Source organism: Chroicocephalus ridibundus, chromosome 15 (genome assembly GCF_963924245.1).
Source record: "Chroicocephalus ridibundus chromosome 15, bChrRid1.1, whole genome shotgun sequence".
In the NCBI taxonomy this organism is placed as follows: Eukaryota; Metazoa; Chordata; class Aves; order Charadriiformes; family Laridae; genus Chroicocephalus; species Chroicocephalus ridibundus.
Genome location: NC_086298.1, coordinates 9,806,062 through 9,822,761, shown reverse-complemented (window position 1 = coordinate 9,822,761; position 16,700 = coordinate 9,806,062). Strand labels below are relative to the sequence as shown.

Here is a 16,700-nt window from a genome sequence, read left to right as displayed (position 1 = left end):
ACCAAACCCAGATCCACCCCCTAGCCACCACCCCCCACCCCCCCCGCAAAGAAAAGTATGGATGGGAGGCAGACAAGGCGATGGCTCCGCAACCGTGCTGGAAGCAGCAGCACAACCTCCTCACTGGACTGCCAGCACTTAAATCATCTGAACAGCCCCAGTATTAAATGAGAAACCACGAACACTGATGAGTCAGTCATCTGTCCAGCTGCCAAGTGTCGTGGCCGAGAGGATATATCACCCATCCCTCGGCGTGCTGATGTCTCTGATCAAGGGTCAGGGGGATCACAATGCCTGGGAGAGACCCAAGGTGATTGCTCAGACAAAGAGCTGTGTATGGCCAGCTACATGCAGTCTGCCCTGCCACGCAGAAAAGAGATGAAGCTCAACCAGCTCTCAAACTATCATTTCAGAGGGTTTAGAGCTTCCCTTTGGTCTCCTTTTTCAAACCACGTTTACCAACAAGAACACGGGTATGACACTGCTCCCCATGTCAGCTAGAGCTACTAATTATAGCAGATCATGGTTAAGCTGAAACTTCCCTTCACAAGGCAACAAAGCCATGTAATGCTGTAAAGCCAGCGCACAGACACACAAGGCAAGATCACAGGTCCTAATCCTTTGGGTTCTGGCTTCATCAGTGAAATTTATCTGTGCCATGGCAGGAACTCCAATTTCACAGACCCTTCATGGAAGTGGGAAGGACAGAGAGAGCTTGGAAGAGGAGACGTAGTGCCTCTGCAGTGAGCTGATTCTTTGTCCCTCATGTTTAACTTTGGAGTGCAAGGCAGGCAAACAGCCGAAAGGCTCAAAATCCTGTCAGATGTACTTCCAAGGGTCTCACCCAAAGCCTCTCCAGCCCACTCCTATCACCTTCCCACAGCTTTGCCTCCAGTACGTAGTGCATAAGCTATATACAGGCAAAAGAGCTTCAAACAGCTGAATACTAACTTGGCAATAAGCATACATCTAGGGTTTTTGCTGCTAGCTGCAGAGATGTGATCTGAAGCTCCTCAGACCATCTTTTACCTCTAACAACTCAAACCCCTGTAAATAAGTTCCCAGGTGATCAGGTTCCTGATCAGTTGCTGTTCCCAAGTTTCTGGAAGAGCAACCAGCATACAAAATTTCTGCTGAACACAGCCCCAGAAGACAACACAGTTCACTCTCAGCACTTCAGATGATTTTCACTGATGTTATTTGCCACTTAATTCTATACCCTCAGAGCTTTTCAATTCCTTTTAGCTGCCATATGCACACTGCAACCGAGGCTCTGCACTGAGTAATGCATCTGTGCAGGGCCTTGGGCATCAGGGAGGCTCTTCTACGATATGCATTGATCCAAAACTTCGTCTTTAAGAGAAATCAAGCTGAACTCCTGTCAGCTCAAGGACTCCCTGTGGATCAACTGATATAAGCACAGAAGTTAGTTGATCATCTCTAGCTCACATTGCAAAGGAGGATCTAACATTAATCTAATCACAAAAAAGCCACAATTAAGTCTTTACTCTTGGAGCTTAACTATGATAAATTATGCCAAAAGCATACTCTCTCCAGGCCACCTCCAGCAAAGTTCTGGCCTGGTTGAGATTTCTTATTGCTGCGAGGCCAGGAGAGCATCCTAAAACTGGACTTTCAGGGAAAGAAAAAATACATTTTAAAAATTTATAAGTTTTATAATGCATACTTTAAAGTAGGGACGCAGGTGCCCAACTCCAAACATGGGCAATTATAATTGCATTTGAAGGAGACTGTCACACACAGTAATCTCCACTGATTATTAAGTGCCTGTTGGAGCAGTTAAGTTAAAGGAGCACGTTGTTTCCTTTCCGGGAGGAAAGGCCGAGTGCTACGGCTGCACAACCACGGCCACACCGACTGCCATGCGGAAAGGGCACCTTTACCCAGAGCTACCGCCCTGCCCTACACCCCCCCCGCAGCTCCCACCGCCCAAGGTCCAGGACGGCAGGTCCACCGTTACCCTGCACCCACCGAAAGCTAAAGACACTCCTGTCTATACACAGCCATCCTCTTCAAACGGCAAATGCTCATCTTTTGGGGTTTGGGTTGTTTTCTTTTTTAAATTCCACATGATTCTTTTAAAACCAAGTTAATCCATCTCTCTCGGCCCCACATCGTGTGTTAGATTCATAAAACAAAGCAAATATTTACCCCTATCCTTTATTAATGTTAAGAAATTGTAGTAAAATCCAATTATATGAGTATCTCTGGAAACACAATTTCTGCTATGTATTTGCATCTGAGTTTCTTCTTCCATCCGCAGTCGCAGCTACATTTTTAATATATTCTCTCTTATTCTCGCATATGAAATCATTCAGAATTTTTAAGATTTGGCGCATTTGTTTATTCTGGATGGAGGTTCAGTAAAACAAATATTGCATGCACCTACTTAATAACGATGTCTTTATCAATTACACAGTGACTTCCAGATACGTTGCACATCAGTGTCTTAGAAAAAAGCGCTCCTGCGCTGCACACGCGTCTCCTGACATTGGCACAGAGAATTTGCAACCCTCCTCTCCCCACAAACATAAGGATTCTGAGCTATAGAAAAGCCACAGCAACCCGGCTACTTCTTCAAAGCACTAGTGGTATAAAATAAAAAATTCATGAACAGGCTTGTTTATTGCATAGTCTTCAAATACTACTGAAAAAAAAAAAAAATCCCAAAGTGGTTTACAGCTAAATACAGGACTGCAGCTTTATTTTTATCTTCCCTTTCCTTCCTTCCTCCAGAACCATGTACCACTAAAAATGCACGCTGTAATCAGCATATGGAAACCTCAACACTATTCCACTTTCTTGCTACGACACCGTCTCTCCCCCAGCTTGGCCAGCTCCCCGGCAGCGATCGGCACGCCGGGAGGGGGACACCCTACTGCTCAGCCTTTTGGGAACATGGGAACGGGGATCAAGGCGAGTGTGATCCCAACCAGATCTCCCCGTTGATCTCTCCTACCGTTAAATTGCAGCCAGACACAACCACCGTCCCAGTTTCGCAAACACAGCTGCCCCTTGGAGCACGCTCTAGCAGAAGCCTCGGAGCTGCACCAACCTTGGGTTTCTTCAGTAAGCTTTCTCGTGCGTGGGCTGGCCACAATCCCGTTATTCCCTTGCTGTATTTCCACCTGGGGCACCCAGGAAAGTTACGCTGCTGACAGCACCATCCCGAGACTGGGAACGCAGGCAGAAGACCAGGGACAGCCCACACGTCCGCCTGCGCCTGGCCACGGGGGCTCTGCAACGCGCGTGCCCTGCGGAGCTCATCAGAGGCTGCTCAGGTTCCCAGCACCCAACAGACGGCTCTGCCTCAGAGGAAACTCCACAGGATGGGAGCTCATTGCAATATATTTTAGGATTTTTATTATTCTTTTTGATTATTATGCATCAAAGAAGAAGGGCATAAGCCAAGTTCCTCTTCTGCTTCTTTGCTCACTACGCACCACAGAAACCACAGAGCACCCTCCTGCTTCCCACCATGAACCAATCCCAAACTACCTGGGGTCACTTACAGATCCCATAATCCTACATCCTGGTACCAGCATGATGTAACTGCTCGGACCTGCCAGGCACCACCAGGAGCTCCAAAGCTCTCAGTGACACCCCTTGCTCTGTCAGCACCAAAAATAATTGAAGACCCTCCCAGAATGCTCTTCCTCTCCTCCTCCTAGGGGCTGGGGTGCGCAAACAGAAGAAATAGCTGAACCTACATCTGGGGCAGATTCTTGCATAACCTACAGTCTAACCCCCTCCTCTCCCACTACTCCACGCTGTAAAAGGAGACGGAGGGAGGAGGTCCTGCCGGCAGCTCTGTGTCCCACCTCCATCCTTTCCCCAGGAAGATGTCTGGGGAGTCCGGATACGTAGCCAGGAAAGCAAGTACCTCATGTCCAATCTCAACATCCCCTCCCCGAGCAAAGCCACCTTTCCTCAAGCTTTGGTACCCAGCACATACTGCGACACCGCAGCCAGCTGGTGCTGTGCCTCCTGTCACCTCTACCGGGATGGGAAGGACAATCCCTGGCAATGGTGGAGCAAGATGCAGGGTCTGACCTTTCCCTTGCTGTTGGCAGACACGTGGGGCTGCAGCACAACCTGTCGTTAGAGAGGCAAAGCCAGCCTGGCCATCCCCGTGGCTCGGCTAAACCCAGCCTTTTGGGCAGCGAACACACACTGGTGGGGCGGGAGCAGCCCCCAGCTGCTCTTTGCTGGCCCAGACTCATCACAGGGCAACGGTGTCTAGATTGCACTCAAGGGATGGGACGCTTCTCACGATGGCCCTTGGAGCCAGGCTGCCCCAGGACAGCAAGGACCCTGCCACGTCCTCTGCTCCCCGCCACAGGGTCTCACCAGCCATGGCTGCAGAGCCTGGCCCTGCATCCCTGGTCCATCAGCAAAGGCAAGCTCAGCCGCTGCCAGGCTCTCAGAGCCTCTGCGATGAACAAAGCCATGCAGGAAATTCTGCCCTTTCTTTTTCTATATTTATTAAAGTATATACAATCATCTTCTATTTGCTTCTCCTCCCACAGCTCTTATGGTTACCGGGTTACAGTTGTTCCCCCCTCTCTTTTTGTTTTTTGCTTCTGAGTGACATCCCTGTGGGGTCTCCTAATGGCCCGAGTGCGTGGGGAGACGCATGCTCCGTCTCTAGAGCCGGGCTGGAAGGCAGCACCCCCCTCCCGCACCGACGACACGCGGCTGCTGCCAACGTTGGCACCGCTCTCCTGGCGAGGAGGGGCAGCGAGCCAGCACGGCAGCGCAACACAGCCCCGCTGGAGGAGAGGGCAAAGACCAGGCAGGGAAGGAAAGCAGCAGACCTGCACAGGCGTGGGCAGCCATGCATGTAGGCTAGGTCCCACCACAGGCATGCCTTGCACCCCAGATCACCATCACCCTTCCCCAGACACCAACCTCAGCACCTTTCGGTGCAGGGTTTCTCTGCAGGGGCATCCCCATGGAGGAGTTGGGGTGCTCATTTCAGGCCCAGAGCTGCTTTCTCTGCCACCGCCTCAGCAGCACGTCTTCCTTATCTCTGTGAGCACCAGCTAACGTCACTGATAGTAATGTCTCGGTTTGTCAGAGGATGAGCCCCTGATTGTTATCCCACCATCCCCTCTCCCTCCACAGAGGTCATCTGGCGACTCATTGATGCCATTCATAGATACCAGCAGTCCTGGGACCCAGGCGATGTGTCCAGAGCCACAGGAGGATCTTCTACACCAAGAGGTGGCCTGACCAGCCTTCTGAGAGGGGCCATGGTGGGGACAAGCACACACACAGACCAAGCGGCAGGGTTCTTTCCCCCAAAAAATACAACCTCAAAAACATCTCTTCATTTTTCTAAGCACAAGTCCCACGACCAAGTGATAAATCATTGCAATCAGAACGACTCCCACCCTTAAACATAATCAAGAAGAAGCACAAATGCTGCCAGCAGGAGCTGCCCCTGCCACACCTGCGTGGAACAGCCATGCGAAAGGAGCATTTATTGCAGGCAACCCCACAGACCAAACCAAGGGGACAGGAATGATGAACGAATGAACTTGCAAAGTTATTCTCTGATAATGTATGAGCAAGAGCTAAAAAGACCAGCGCTAAAGCCCCAGGCACTAACGCCCTGAGTTTGGTACAGAAAAGGGGAATCAGGGAAAGACAGGGGGTCTATTTCCTTTAATAAGATCATTTTCTCTACTTCGCAAACCCTTGTGTATCCACAAGCAACTGCCTTCCATTTCATTTCATTGTTTTGTCAGCTTCTTGTTACTTGTACGATGGTCACGGATCTTATACTTCTTGATTCCAAGAGTTTAAAGTGCTCCAAGTGCTGCGAACAGGCCCATAATAACACCCAAGTCATGATTTCCAGATCCTCCGAGCAGCTTTGGCCCAAGTCATGCTCTGTGGGTACACCAGCTGCAGAACACACATCCACACGTCTACACGCAATATATGAAGTGCTCAGTCTCCAGATGAAACTGCTGCACTCAAATTCGCACCTCCACGGAGAGTTGGACCGTCCACGTCAGGGGCTGCTGTTGCTCAAAACTTCCCCAGAACTGCTGAGCCCTGTGACAAATCCATCCATCGCTTCGCTTTCAACGTGCGGAGGCAATTTAGCACCACAGGCCTCATGGAAAAATTAGCATTTTGTGTATTTCACGTTGAAAATGAACAGGAAGCGTGAGTCAGTGCAAAGCTCCACAAGCCTTTCCCCCGCTGGCAATGCTATTTTCTAGAAGATAAAAGTAGAAATTGTGCCTTCCAGGTCCAGAGCCGTTTTTCTTATTAGACAACCCCGTATTAGCAATTCAGCCCCACATCTCCCCATTCCCTTCTGGCCTGATCCACACGTACGCTTTGTACGACGGGGTAAAACTCAGGGAAGGCAAAGCCCCGCTGAGGAGTCTTTTCACTCTTCTTTGATCATCTTCTTTGATCATTCTCCACATGGAGCACAGGAGCGGCACAGGCCGGCAGCTCGGCTCCTCCACCCGACGGCTGGGAGGCCAGTGAAGATATCCGTCAGTGGCCCAGCCGAGGGGGCCAGGAGGAGCGAGCCACAGCCAGCCCGTTCCTTAAGAGCATCCTCAAGGAGAGCCCGGGCAGTGCTGGGGGTGTTCCCAGCAGAAGCAAAGGTAAACAAGCCACGGTGATGTCCCGGGTGACTGCAAAGCCTAAATAACCCTGGGAGAAAGGAGGGAGGGGAAGCCCACCCCAGGCACCCGTGACACGGCTCCTGGCAGGTGAGGGGACCGGCTCCCGCTCCTCAAGCCGGGGCTGGGGCTGCCATGCCAGCGAAGCGAGACGGCGGCACACGGCCAGGTTCATCTCTTGACACGCACCTCGTTCTGCAGCGCTCTGACTCCATCCCAGCGCCTTCCTGACCGCCGAGCCCCTGCGCTCCCGCTCCCTGTTCCTCTGCCAGAGGCGCAGGTATATGGCATGGTGGGGAGGCGACAGAAGGGACACCCGCAGCCTTGGGAGCCCTTTCCACATGTGCACCAAGTTTCCAGTTTAACCCTTGCTAATTTACTTTTGGCGTTGCATGTCCCATCCTTCCCTTTTGCAGAGGTTTGTGAGAGTTGTAACCGTGTGGGACAAAGAACAGGCTGGAGACTGCAGGGAAGGGCTGACAGGGAGGATGAGGAGCGCGGGAGAAGACATGCACCAAGGGCCACCCAGAGCAGCCCCAAACCCCCCTCCTTTAGCAGGACTGCGTTGCAGACATGCCGCAATTCAAAACACATCCCCCAGCTTCTGGCAGCAAACAGGCTTCAGCCTCTCCCAAAGAGCTTCCTGGAAGGACAAGGCACTTATCTCCTCTTCTTTGCTCGGCAATATTAAGTAGCACCAAAAGAAAAAGCTGAAGAAAGCGTTTGCAGTGGCTAGTGCAGGGAACCAGCCTGGGCTTTCTTAAGGCCACAGCTCTGCTCCCCATCCCAGCGCCCTTGGGCAGAGGTCCCCAAGGACCTTGTTCCTGCAGCTGGGAGGGCTCCTGCCGCAGGAGGACCAGCAGGACCTCACTCGCTTGTCTTCCTCCAGAGGGGAAGATTCAACTCCCCATTGGAAGCAAACCACTTACACCAGCCATCTGCACCCAAGGACAGGACGGGCACGAGACTCCAGCCAAGCTCTGCCTGCAGCCACCCATCCAGCCCGTCCCTTCCCACCAGGGACAGGCTCCGGAGCACCCACACACTCTTACCAGCACCTCAGCTGTGAACATCCTCGGAAGGAGGGGCAAATCCAAAACACGCTTAGCCTGCTGAGCCAAGGTCACCAACCCTGCTGGGAAATTCCTGACCCAGCAATCTCCAGGGCTATTTATGGATTTCAACATTAAACTATGTCTTCCTCACAGGAGCTATATGCTGAGGAGCAAGTTTCCCAGAGTACCCAGCCCTTCCCCAGCAAGGACATGACCCTTCTTTCCTTATCACGGTGTTGGGTTTGCAAGGTGGCCTGAGAGCACATACAGGCACATTTAAAAGCAGAATCATCCCCAATGCTCAAGAAATCAAGTGACCAGGACTCCCGCTGCTGGAAGTGAGAAAGGATCCCTTGCTAATGTTCCTTCACTGGGAGGCCCCATCAGTCCCACAGGGGATCTCAGAGGCTGTGCACACCAGAGTCCCCTGGGACATCACCCGGCCTTTAACGACAGGATGCTGTCACACGCGGGGATAACACGAGGCTCACGATTCACGTCAACCAACCGCAAAAAACCTTAAACCTAAACAGATTATTAAACAGAAAAAAGAGCAATTCACTCGTCACAGCCTCCGGCTCTGCTCCTGGAGCCGATAGCCAACCCTCTACTCCTACTTGCTCAAGAAGAGGAATATAATTCCCACCGACACTACAGCAAGTCTCTACACCTTAGCTGCTCCTCCATTCGCAGCCACTAGGTACCACTTATCCCAGTGCAGCTCCGCTCACCACCCAGACTCACCCCTCGGCTGTGCCTCAGGTCCCTGCTCCAGCAGCTGGCATCGTGAGGAAGGCCAGAAAGGCAAGTGGGTCTTGGCCAGTTATAATTCTCCCACGAGGACTCTCCTTAGTCCCCACAAATCCTAACGCTCCATCAGTTTCACTCCTGCCAGTGCACCCTTCTGCAGGCAGTGACAGCTCCCCTTCCTCTGGCCCAGGGGACAGAAAAGCTCTCCTCCAACTAAAGCAAGGCTTAAAAGTCCTTTGCCCTCTTGCTCTTGCCCAATCCATTTTTTTCCTGGGGCTTCCCCTCCCACACGGAGCTTACCTGGGACCCATGTCACCCTCTCCACCTTGGGAACCAGCCAAAACCCTCATCTTGGTAGATGACCGGTTGCAAGAAGGACAATGCTATCTGTGCCCAGCTCTCATCAGGATGAGCAAGGAGATGCTCCCAAGACAGAGCTCGTTACTCTCCGGAATCATTATTCACAGGGGTGTATCCCGGTATCTCATGGCACACGATCTTGGTGGTGTCTCACTCCCCCTCACCCCAAGCTGTTTTACCCGCTACCAAATCTACCAGTGCCCAGTATTTTTCAGGTTCATGTCAAAAAAAGAAAAAAAAAAAAAAGGCTAATTTTTGCTAATGATCTGCTGGGGAAATTCTCCCTTCTGCACAGCCCCAAACTGCTATAAGCAGCTAGGGATGAAGCATGGAGAAGAAACTTCTCTGCGCTCCAGACCCCTGCAGAACACTCCCTTCTATTGAAAGCAGAAAATAATAGAGAGACGTGGGAGGAGGAAGAGTCTTTTCACACTGTTCAAGGATACAAAGACTTACAGAAATAAACCCCGAGAGGCTTGTCAGCCCACCTGCCAGACCAGGATGCGACGGGACGAAGAGGGGGATGTCTCCTGGATTCGAAGACGGGAGACAAACAGCAGGGGAACATTGAAGCGAACATCTTCTGTGGGGTCCCACAAGGCGCTCTGCTATTCCAGGGATTCAGAAGGGATGGTGATGACTGCAAATTATCCAGTACGGTCAAACCTAAACCTGACTGTAAAGAGCTGCTGGAGGATCTCGCAGCACTGAGCCACCCGATGATAAAATGCCAGACAAAAATTAGCATCAATAAATGCCAACCAGCCCTAAAGGGGAGGAAAAAAAATATCACCTTCCTGCACAGGCACTAGAAGGTCTGCAAATTAGCACTCCGAAAAGTACCAAAGTCACAGCAGATAATACCACAAAGCCAACAGCTGACTGTCAGTGCTGGTCAAAACCCAAAACGTTAGGAGAGGCTGTTATACTACAGACAAACCCACTGCGGAGCCACACACACTTCTGGTTCCCCTCTTCAGAGAGGATACGGCACAGAGAAGGGCAACGGAGGTAAGTGCAGGGTTATAAAGTGGTTTGTACAAGGAGAGACTAAATAGATCAGGAGGAGTTTTTACCCTGGGAAGAGACACGATGAAAGGCAGGTGAAATCCGAGCAGACAACCAGGGAGCAAGCACATCACAAGAGCTGTGGGGACCCAGGGAAATCACAGGGCAGCAGGCTCAAAGGAAAAGCAGCAGGTTTGCTCACAGCGCAGCTGCATCGGACAAGTCACATCCTCTTGTGGAGGCAGAAAGTACCAACGGCTTCAAGAGGAACCAGGTAAACCCTGGGGGAAGCATCCATCCTTGTCTTCCAAGCACGACTGCTGCGTACACCCTCCAGCCCAGGATCCCGATCCGACAGGCTGCAGCAGCACAGCCCCGGGAAGGGCTGCTCTGTGCCTGCCCCCTGTCCCTGTCAAAGAACACCAGAAGCACCTGGGCTCAGCCCTCGTTCGGCTCTTTGCTTGTTTTTATTCATAAGAAGGATGAATGAGCTGTTCCACACTCCAGCACGGTTTGGCAGGGATGCAAGAGAAACGCTAATAAGCTCCAAAACAAATTGCAGGCAGCGCTTGGGAACCAGGCGTGGAGGTCAGGAAGAGGTCGCTGATGGAGAATTGGGAGGATTCAAATAGATGCTGTAAATATTTTTGCGGAGCAGAGAGCGCCTTGAGCACAGGCAATGACCTACTTTGCTGCTCTCCAGCGAAGGGTGACACAGCCCTGCCAGAACCCAACGGCAGCTTCTAAGGAGGACGTTCAGCATATCGGGGGTCCTCCGTTATACGGAATAGCAGGGGGGTTCCCACAACCTCTTCCCAGTGACCCAGGTGCTGGTGGGTGCCCTCCCGTGGAGGGTTTTGCAGCACAACCTGCTGACAGCCCTGTCGAGCCCCGGATTTCAGATTGCTGCCGGGGCCGCAGGCAGACTCCTGCCCTTTCCTAATCAGGTGAGGAAAACAGCTGGTCCCTGCTACATAAACCCGCTGAAAATACAGGGTGTTTGGCCCTCTAGTTTTATGGCTCCCTATTGCAATTCCTCCAGGAACAGTGAGACCAGGATCCCCACAGGCAGCCAGAGCAACAGTTGTTGCAATCCACAAGGCTGACTTTTTGGAAGCTGATAAATGTCTAAGCTAGTAATCTTGCCTGGAGGAACTGGTTATTAATTAGCTACAGAGCCTGGTTCAGTGCACGCTCTGCCAAAGAAGCCTCTTGCCATCCATTTCCAGAAAATGGAAAACTTAAGAGACAACAACAGGCTCTCAGCTGCAGGAACCATCCTTGTGCTAAGCTGAGACAGTCCATCTGATACATCTGAAGCGTAGCACGAGAAGCCATGGGAGAGTCGACCCAAGTCTGGATGAGAGTGTTCACTGAGCAAGAATCCAGTTTAATCAATGTGCTTTTTTTTTTTTTCTCTCTCTTTTTTTTTTTCTTTTTTTTTTGCATTCATATCCTTCAGATATGGGTTCAGATCAACTTTCCCAAGCTCTCCCATAGAGACACAGCCCTGGGAACTCACCGATCACCCCGGGTTCAGCGAGGACAGCAGGCAAACACCTGCCTTGGCATGCAGAGGCTTTGACCAGAGCAGCAGAAGATGCCTATAGGCATTTCTAGGCTTTCTGCCACTGCTCCAAATCTTGCTGTGATTTCTAGGGCCAGAAAGTACAATCTGTCCTGGCTGCCCAGTCGGGTGGGAGGGAGGACAGACCCCACCACAGCCCCTATCAAGCCGAGCCCCCTCTATCTGGCGCCACGTCCCGGGCTGCCACGCCAGCCCTGCTCACAGGTGTCTCTGGTTGCTGCTCTCCAGCCCCCAGCCTCGGCTTCTCAAGCACTTCCACGGGAGCAGCCACTCCAGCCCGTACCCACCTTCCCTCCACATTCCGCTCCCAAATCCATGGCAAGGCGCCCGCCCCCGCCCCGGCCCCGCATGGCACAGGACATCTACTGTTTACTCCAAGTATAAAGAGCAGCAGGGAACCCGCAGTGGAGCAGTCTAGCAGACAGACAGACGTCCTGTAAGGGACATTAAAAACAGACACGAGAAAAGCCACATACGTCTAATGCAAAGATGCGATCTTCCTACACAGCTTCCCCAGGTATCATGGTGCGTGCCGCCTTCTTTCACCTTTTTCTTCTTAAATAAGCCATTGCAGCGGGAGGATGGAGCGGATGGAAAAACCGAGTCTCCTCTCGCACGTCCCTGCTTCTCCCGCAGGCCCCCTTACTTGTGCAGGATATTTTTGCATGAGTCCTTCCATATGGCCGCTCATCCATCACTGCTGCTTCCCAGAGTGCCCTTACATGGGCAAGGCAGAGGAAGCAGGGCTGCTGGCCGGAGGAAGTCCTGTATTCCCCTAAATGACAGACTAGCTCCTTGTACAAACATTTACCCTGATTTCCCACGAGGCAGGAAAGTAAAATTTAGGCTATTGGTACCCTCTGGGTGCCAGAAATGTGTGTTTGCTCTCCAAACGTACTTTCAAGTGCTTTTAAGGTTAACCCCTTGCTTTCTGACTGGAAGGGACTTTCAGGACCATTGTCCCCTTATAAAGAGGGCCAGGAGAAAGCACACAGACATTTGCACACGTGCCTCCATGCTCGGGCACCTGAGAAGATGGAATTTCTCTTCAACAGTTTTTAAGCCACCTCTAAATTTGTTAAGGGGATAATTGAGGCTTCCTTTTATTTTACTGGGGCCAGCCCAGCTGAAGTCCCCTTGAACATTTAGCAGAAGGTACATTGAAAGCGTGGTACATCGTTGCTGCTCAGATATGTTCTGGCTCTCACATCCTTCGCACACACCTCTGGTGACAGGTCTGCTTCTCTGCCATCACACCTACAGCTACGAGGACATGCCTGGAAGCACGGAGCAGAGACAAGCGCAGGAGCCTGCATAGGACACCCAAGCCCTGGTCGCCCCGGGGGACTGCGCACCCGCCGGGCACAAACCCCACATTGGCCACAGGCCGGGTGCTGCCTTCACGGCCCTTTCAGCTGAACAGAGGTAAAACCCACCGGAGGTGAGGAAGAAACTCTTGTAGCAGGCAGAGATTGAGTGGTAGCAGGTTGTTAAATGCGATCATCCACCCAAAGGGGATGCGCACCCCCAGCCTGAGCTGCAGAAGAGGCAACCAAACAGCAGAGTAGCCAGTGGGCCCCCGGGATCTCCTAATGGGGGAGATGGGGGTGGTTGCTCTGCCTGCTCCTGCACGTTCCTCTTTAGCCTGTTTACAACAATCATTTTCTGCTTCTTCAGCCGAACAGCGCTAAAAAAGCACATTAGAGATCCAGACTGCTCCGAGCTGGAGAAACAGGCAGCTACGGGCAAAGCTGCCGAGTCCTGAGGGCTCCAACCAGCTCGTTCGATATCTCTGGAAGGGCAGCAAAGGGGCTGAACGCAGAGGCAGGCCAGACAAGCCACGGAAAGTAACGGCATTTCAACCTCTCCGGAGCCAGAGGGGGTTAGAGAAACACATTGAGCTGTATAATAATAATTAGAAAGCAAAGCTCTTCTATTCAGACCAAGAGAGAGAGAGGCGCAGACCTTTGGACAAGGATTTTGTTGTTGCGCATTAAATGAGGATAAATGACCCCGAGCAGCACTGCAGTGTAAGTAATAAGGAGCAATAACCGCTGTCTGAGCGGAGCAACTCATCGTTTTCCCGTAATGTTGGAGTCCAAACCCTCGGCAATCTGCTGTCTCCAGCCTGATCCCTGATCTCCACACACACACAGACGCGTTCCATAACCTCCTCAAGGATGCCATTTCTGCAAACACACCAAGTACAGCTGCAAAATGAGGAAACTGGGTCTGGTGAAGGCCCCGTGGCTCTGCAGCCACCCTGGCAGGTGTTCTCGGGCATCAGGTGCTCCTCGTTCCCGAGGCACTGCGGTGCCTTGGCCACATCGGACATCGTGCCTCTGGCAGAGAGGACAGGGCAGGGGAAGGACGGGGGACTTAATCCCAAGAACCAATATTCAAGGATTTTAGCAATTACCCAGTCAGTGGCAATGTACTGAAAATTAAAGAGTTCACCAAATAGGCTGTTCCTTCTTCTTCCACGTATGGCTTTTAGGAATAAAAGATGGTCCTCCTAACTCACAGCGAGCAGATGTCAACATAAAAAACCCCAGCGGACCAGCCCAGGGCACAAACCCAGCCAAGGTCCTTATCTGCCAAGAACGAATTGATACACACATTTCATTTGCTCATTTAAGCTGAAATTTGATGAGTGTGACAGTCAGAAGAGCCACGCTAATAAATATAATCAGATCAATGATAATATAAAGGAGTTATCAGGAAAAGCTGGGATACTTCAGCAACAAGCACTCATCTCCATGAGAGACACGTCTGTTGCTGGGCACAAGAGGACGGTGGCATTGGGTCCCTGTGATACCCTTTGAGCAGCTCCTCACTTCTACACCACAGCCCCTCCCTCGTACCGAGCATTTTAACTTTGGCATAAAAACAGCCTAAAGCTGGAGCGTGGGCTGCGACGCACCTGTGGAAATGTCACCTTTTTGCCTGCGTGCATTTTAGTCCTCTGGCTTTGGGGTGGCTTCAGGGCTCAGCCAAACCAGCTCCTCCAAAACACTGCCTGACCCACCCACCACGGCAGACAGCCTCCATCCATGCCAGGCACAACAGAGGGGCAGCATCGACCCTTTTCCCATAAAGGATATGGCCGGGAACAACTTGTGGATCTCCAAGCATCCCCTGTACCCAGGCAGCCTCTAACTACCCATTCCCAAGGTGATGTTGCCCAGAGGGGCGTTCGCAGGGGACCCCGGCCATCGCAGGGGACCCCAGCCAGGCCTGGAAGTGTCGCAGAAACTTTCTTCCAGGCTCGGGGCATGGGAAGGGCGGTGGGAACACGGGACGAGGGTCCTGCCGGGCCGGGCCCGGCTCCCCCCGCGGGGTCGCGGCGGGGGGACGGGAGGGAAGGGGCTCCCCTCGGCACCGCGCAGGGGTCTCCGCGCCCCCCCAGCCCCGCGGCTCCCCAGGCAGCCCCCGGGGACCCGACCCCGACACCCCCGGACCGACCCCCGCGTCCCACCGGCGGGTACCTGTGGGCGCTGCCATCGTCGTAGACGAAGGAGCGGTTGGTGTAGCACTCGGTGCAGACGGCAGCCCCGCCGGCCGCCCTGCCCTCCGCCGGCCCCGCCGGCTTGTAGATCCCCTGCAGGCTCCGCTCCTCGCCCGAGAAAGGCATCGGCGAAGCGGCGCGGGTGCCCGGAGAGGGGAGGCGGAGCAGAGCATGGGCCCCCCGCGCTGCCGAGGGCGCCGGTCGGGGGCTGCCGGCCGCGGGCAGAGCCAGCGCCGCCGTCCCGCTGCCGCTGCCGGCCGCCCATCACGGCGCGCCCCGCCGCCGCCGCAGCAGCCCGCGGGCCGGCCGGGCGCTCCGCATACCGGGGAGGAGGCGGCCGCCGCGGGGGAGCCCGGCGGGGGGCGGGCAGCAACAGGTGCCGGAAAGTTGCGGGGCACCGGGCGGGAGGGAGCCGGGGGCGGGAGTCCTGCCCTACGCGCACCGGCGGAGCGGCGCGGCGGTGGCCCCGCTCGCCTCCTCCGCTCGCCCCCCGCCGAGGCAGCCCATGGCGCGGAGCGGCGGCGCGGGAGCCGCCACCTCGCTGCTCCCCCCGCCGCCGCCGCCGCCGGAGCCCCCCCGGCCCCCGCCCGGCCCCGCCGCTGCACCAGGGCGCCCCCTGCCGACCGCACCCGCACTCGGCGCCGCCCCCCCACCGGCCCCGCGACCCCCGCCCGGACCGTGAGCCCACCCCGGCACCGCACCGGGCGGGACCCCTCGCCCCCCGGCCGCCACCCGCACCCCTTCCTGGGCCCTTGCTTTTTGAGGTTTATTTTGCTTTTTCTTTTTTCCCCTTTTATTCACCCCTTTTTCCTATTTTTATTTTTCCTTTTTTATTTCTATTTTTCTTTTCTCCTTTTCTCTTTTTTCTTTTTGTTCTTTATTCTTTTATTCTCTTTTCCTTTTTTCCTTCTTTCCCCTTTTCTTTTTTCCTTCTTTCCCCTTTTTTCCCTCTTTCTTTCTTTCTTTCTTCCTTTCTTTCTTCCTTTCTTTCTTTTAAAATTTTTAAATTTTTTATTTTATTTTATTTTCTACTAGTCATATAAATATTTGTGTTGAGTGCTGCCGCGCCTTGGGGTTGTACAGAAAGCAAACAGGCCGGCCAAGCCCCAGCCTGCTGGGGAATTCCTGTGCCGTGCTGCGCTGGCCGGGCCGGGGAGCATTGATGTTCCAGGGGGGCCCTGCTGCAAAAACATGGCCCCGCTGCGGGCACGTCCCCGCCCCAGGTACAGCGGGGGCAGCCTGGAAACGGGCTGGCCACCTCTGGGAAAGGGTTAACGGGAGGGAGTCCAAGGTGCCTTCTCTTCCCATTAAGTTTAGCCCTGTGCCAGGAGTCAGGAGGAGCCATCCGTAATGATGTGGCCAAACCCAAAGTGCCCCAAAGCTGTGTCCCCCCTCGGAGGTGCTGGATGAAAGCGGCTGCAAACAGAGCAGCCCCCTCACAGGCTCCCACGGCCCACACTGGCCCAGGGCCATAGGGGAGACTGAGCCAGCCCCATGGCAGGGGCGGCCGTGCAGCCTGTGGGGCAGCACAGTCCCAGGGGAGCAGCTCCGCCCCAGCTCTGGCACGCTCCTCTCCTCTTTTGCTTCTTTTTTGATTTGTCTTCAAGAGACCATGCTTTTGCACGAGCGCTGGGGAGTTCGCTGTGGGACCCCAGGGCTGCTCAGGTGGGCAGAGATTCCCAGTGACGCCCGTTTATTACGAAGGAAACACCCCCATGCCTTGTGCAACGCTCCTCTGCCAGCTCAGCCACCCGAAA

General features: G+C 53.7%; 1 protein-coding gene across 3 annotated transcripts in view; it reads right to left on the bottom strand.

Moving 5' to 3' along the window:
* The window catches only part of KCNT1 (potassium sodium-activated channel subfamily T member 1), a 90,326-nt gene extending 74,826 nt beyond the window's left edge, over nt 1-15,500 (bottom strand). For 2 of the 3 annotated variants that reach the window (XM_063352841.1, XM_063352842.1), the window contains exon 1: nt 14,924-15,500. In XM_063352841.1, coding sequence (XP_063208911.1) covers nt 14,924-15,069 — 146 coding nt within the window. In that variant the 5' untranslated portion in view covers nt 15,070-15,500. The remainder of the gene's footprint in view (nt 1-14,923) is intronic. The other variant, XM_063352846.1, reaches the window with a different exon arrangement.
* Nucleotides 15,501-16,700: the final 1,200 nt, after the last annotated feature.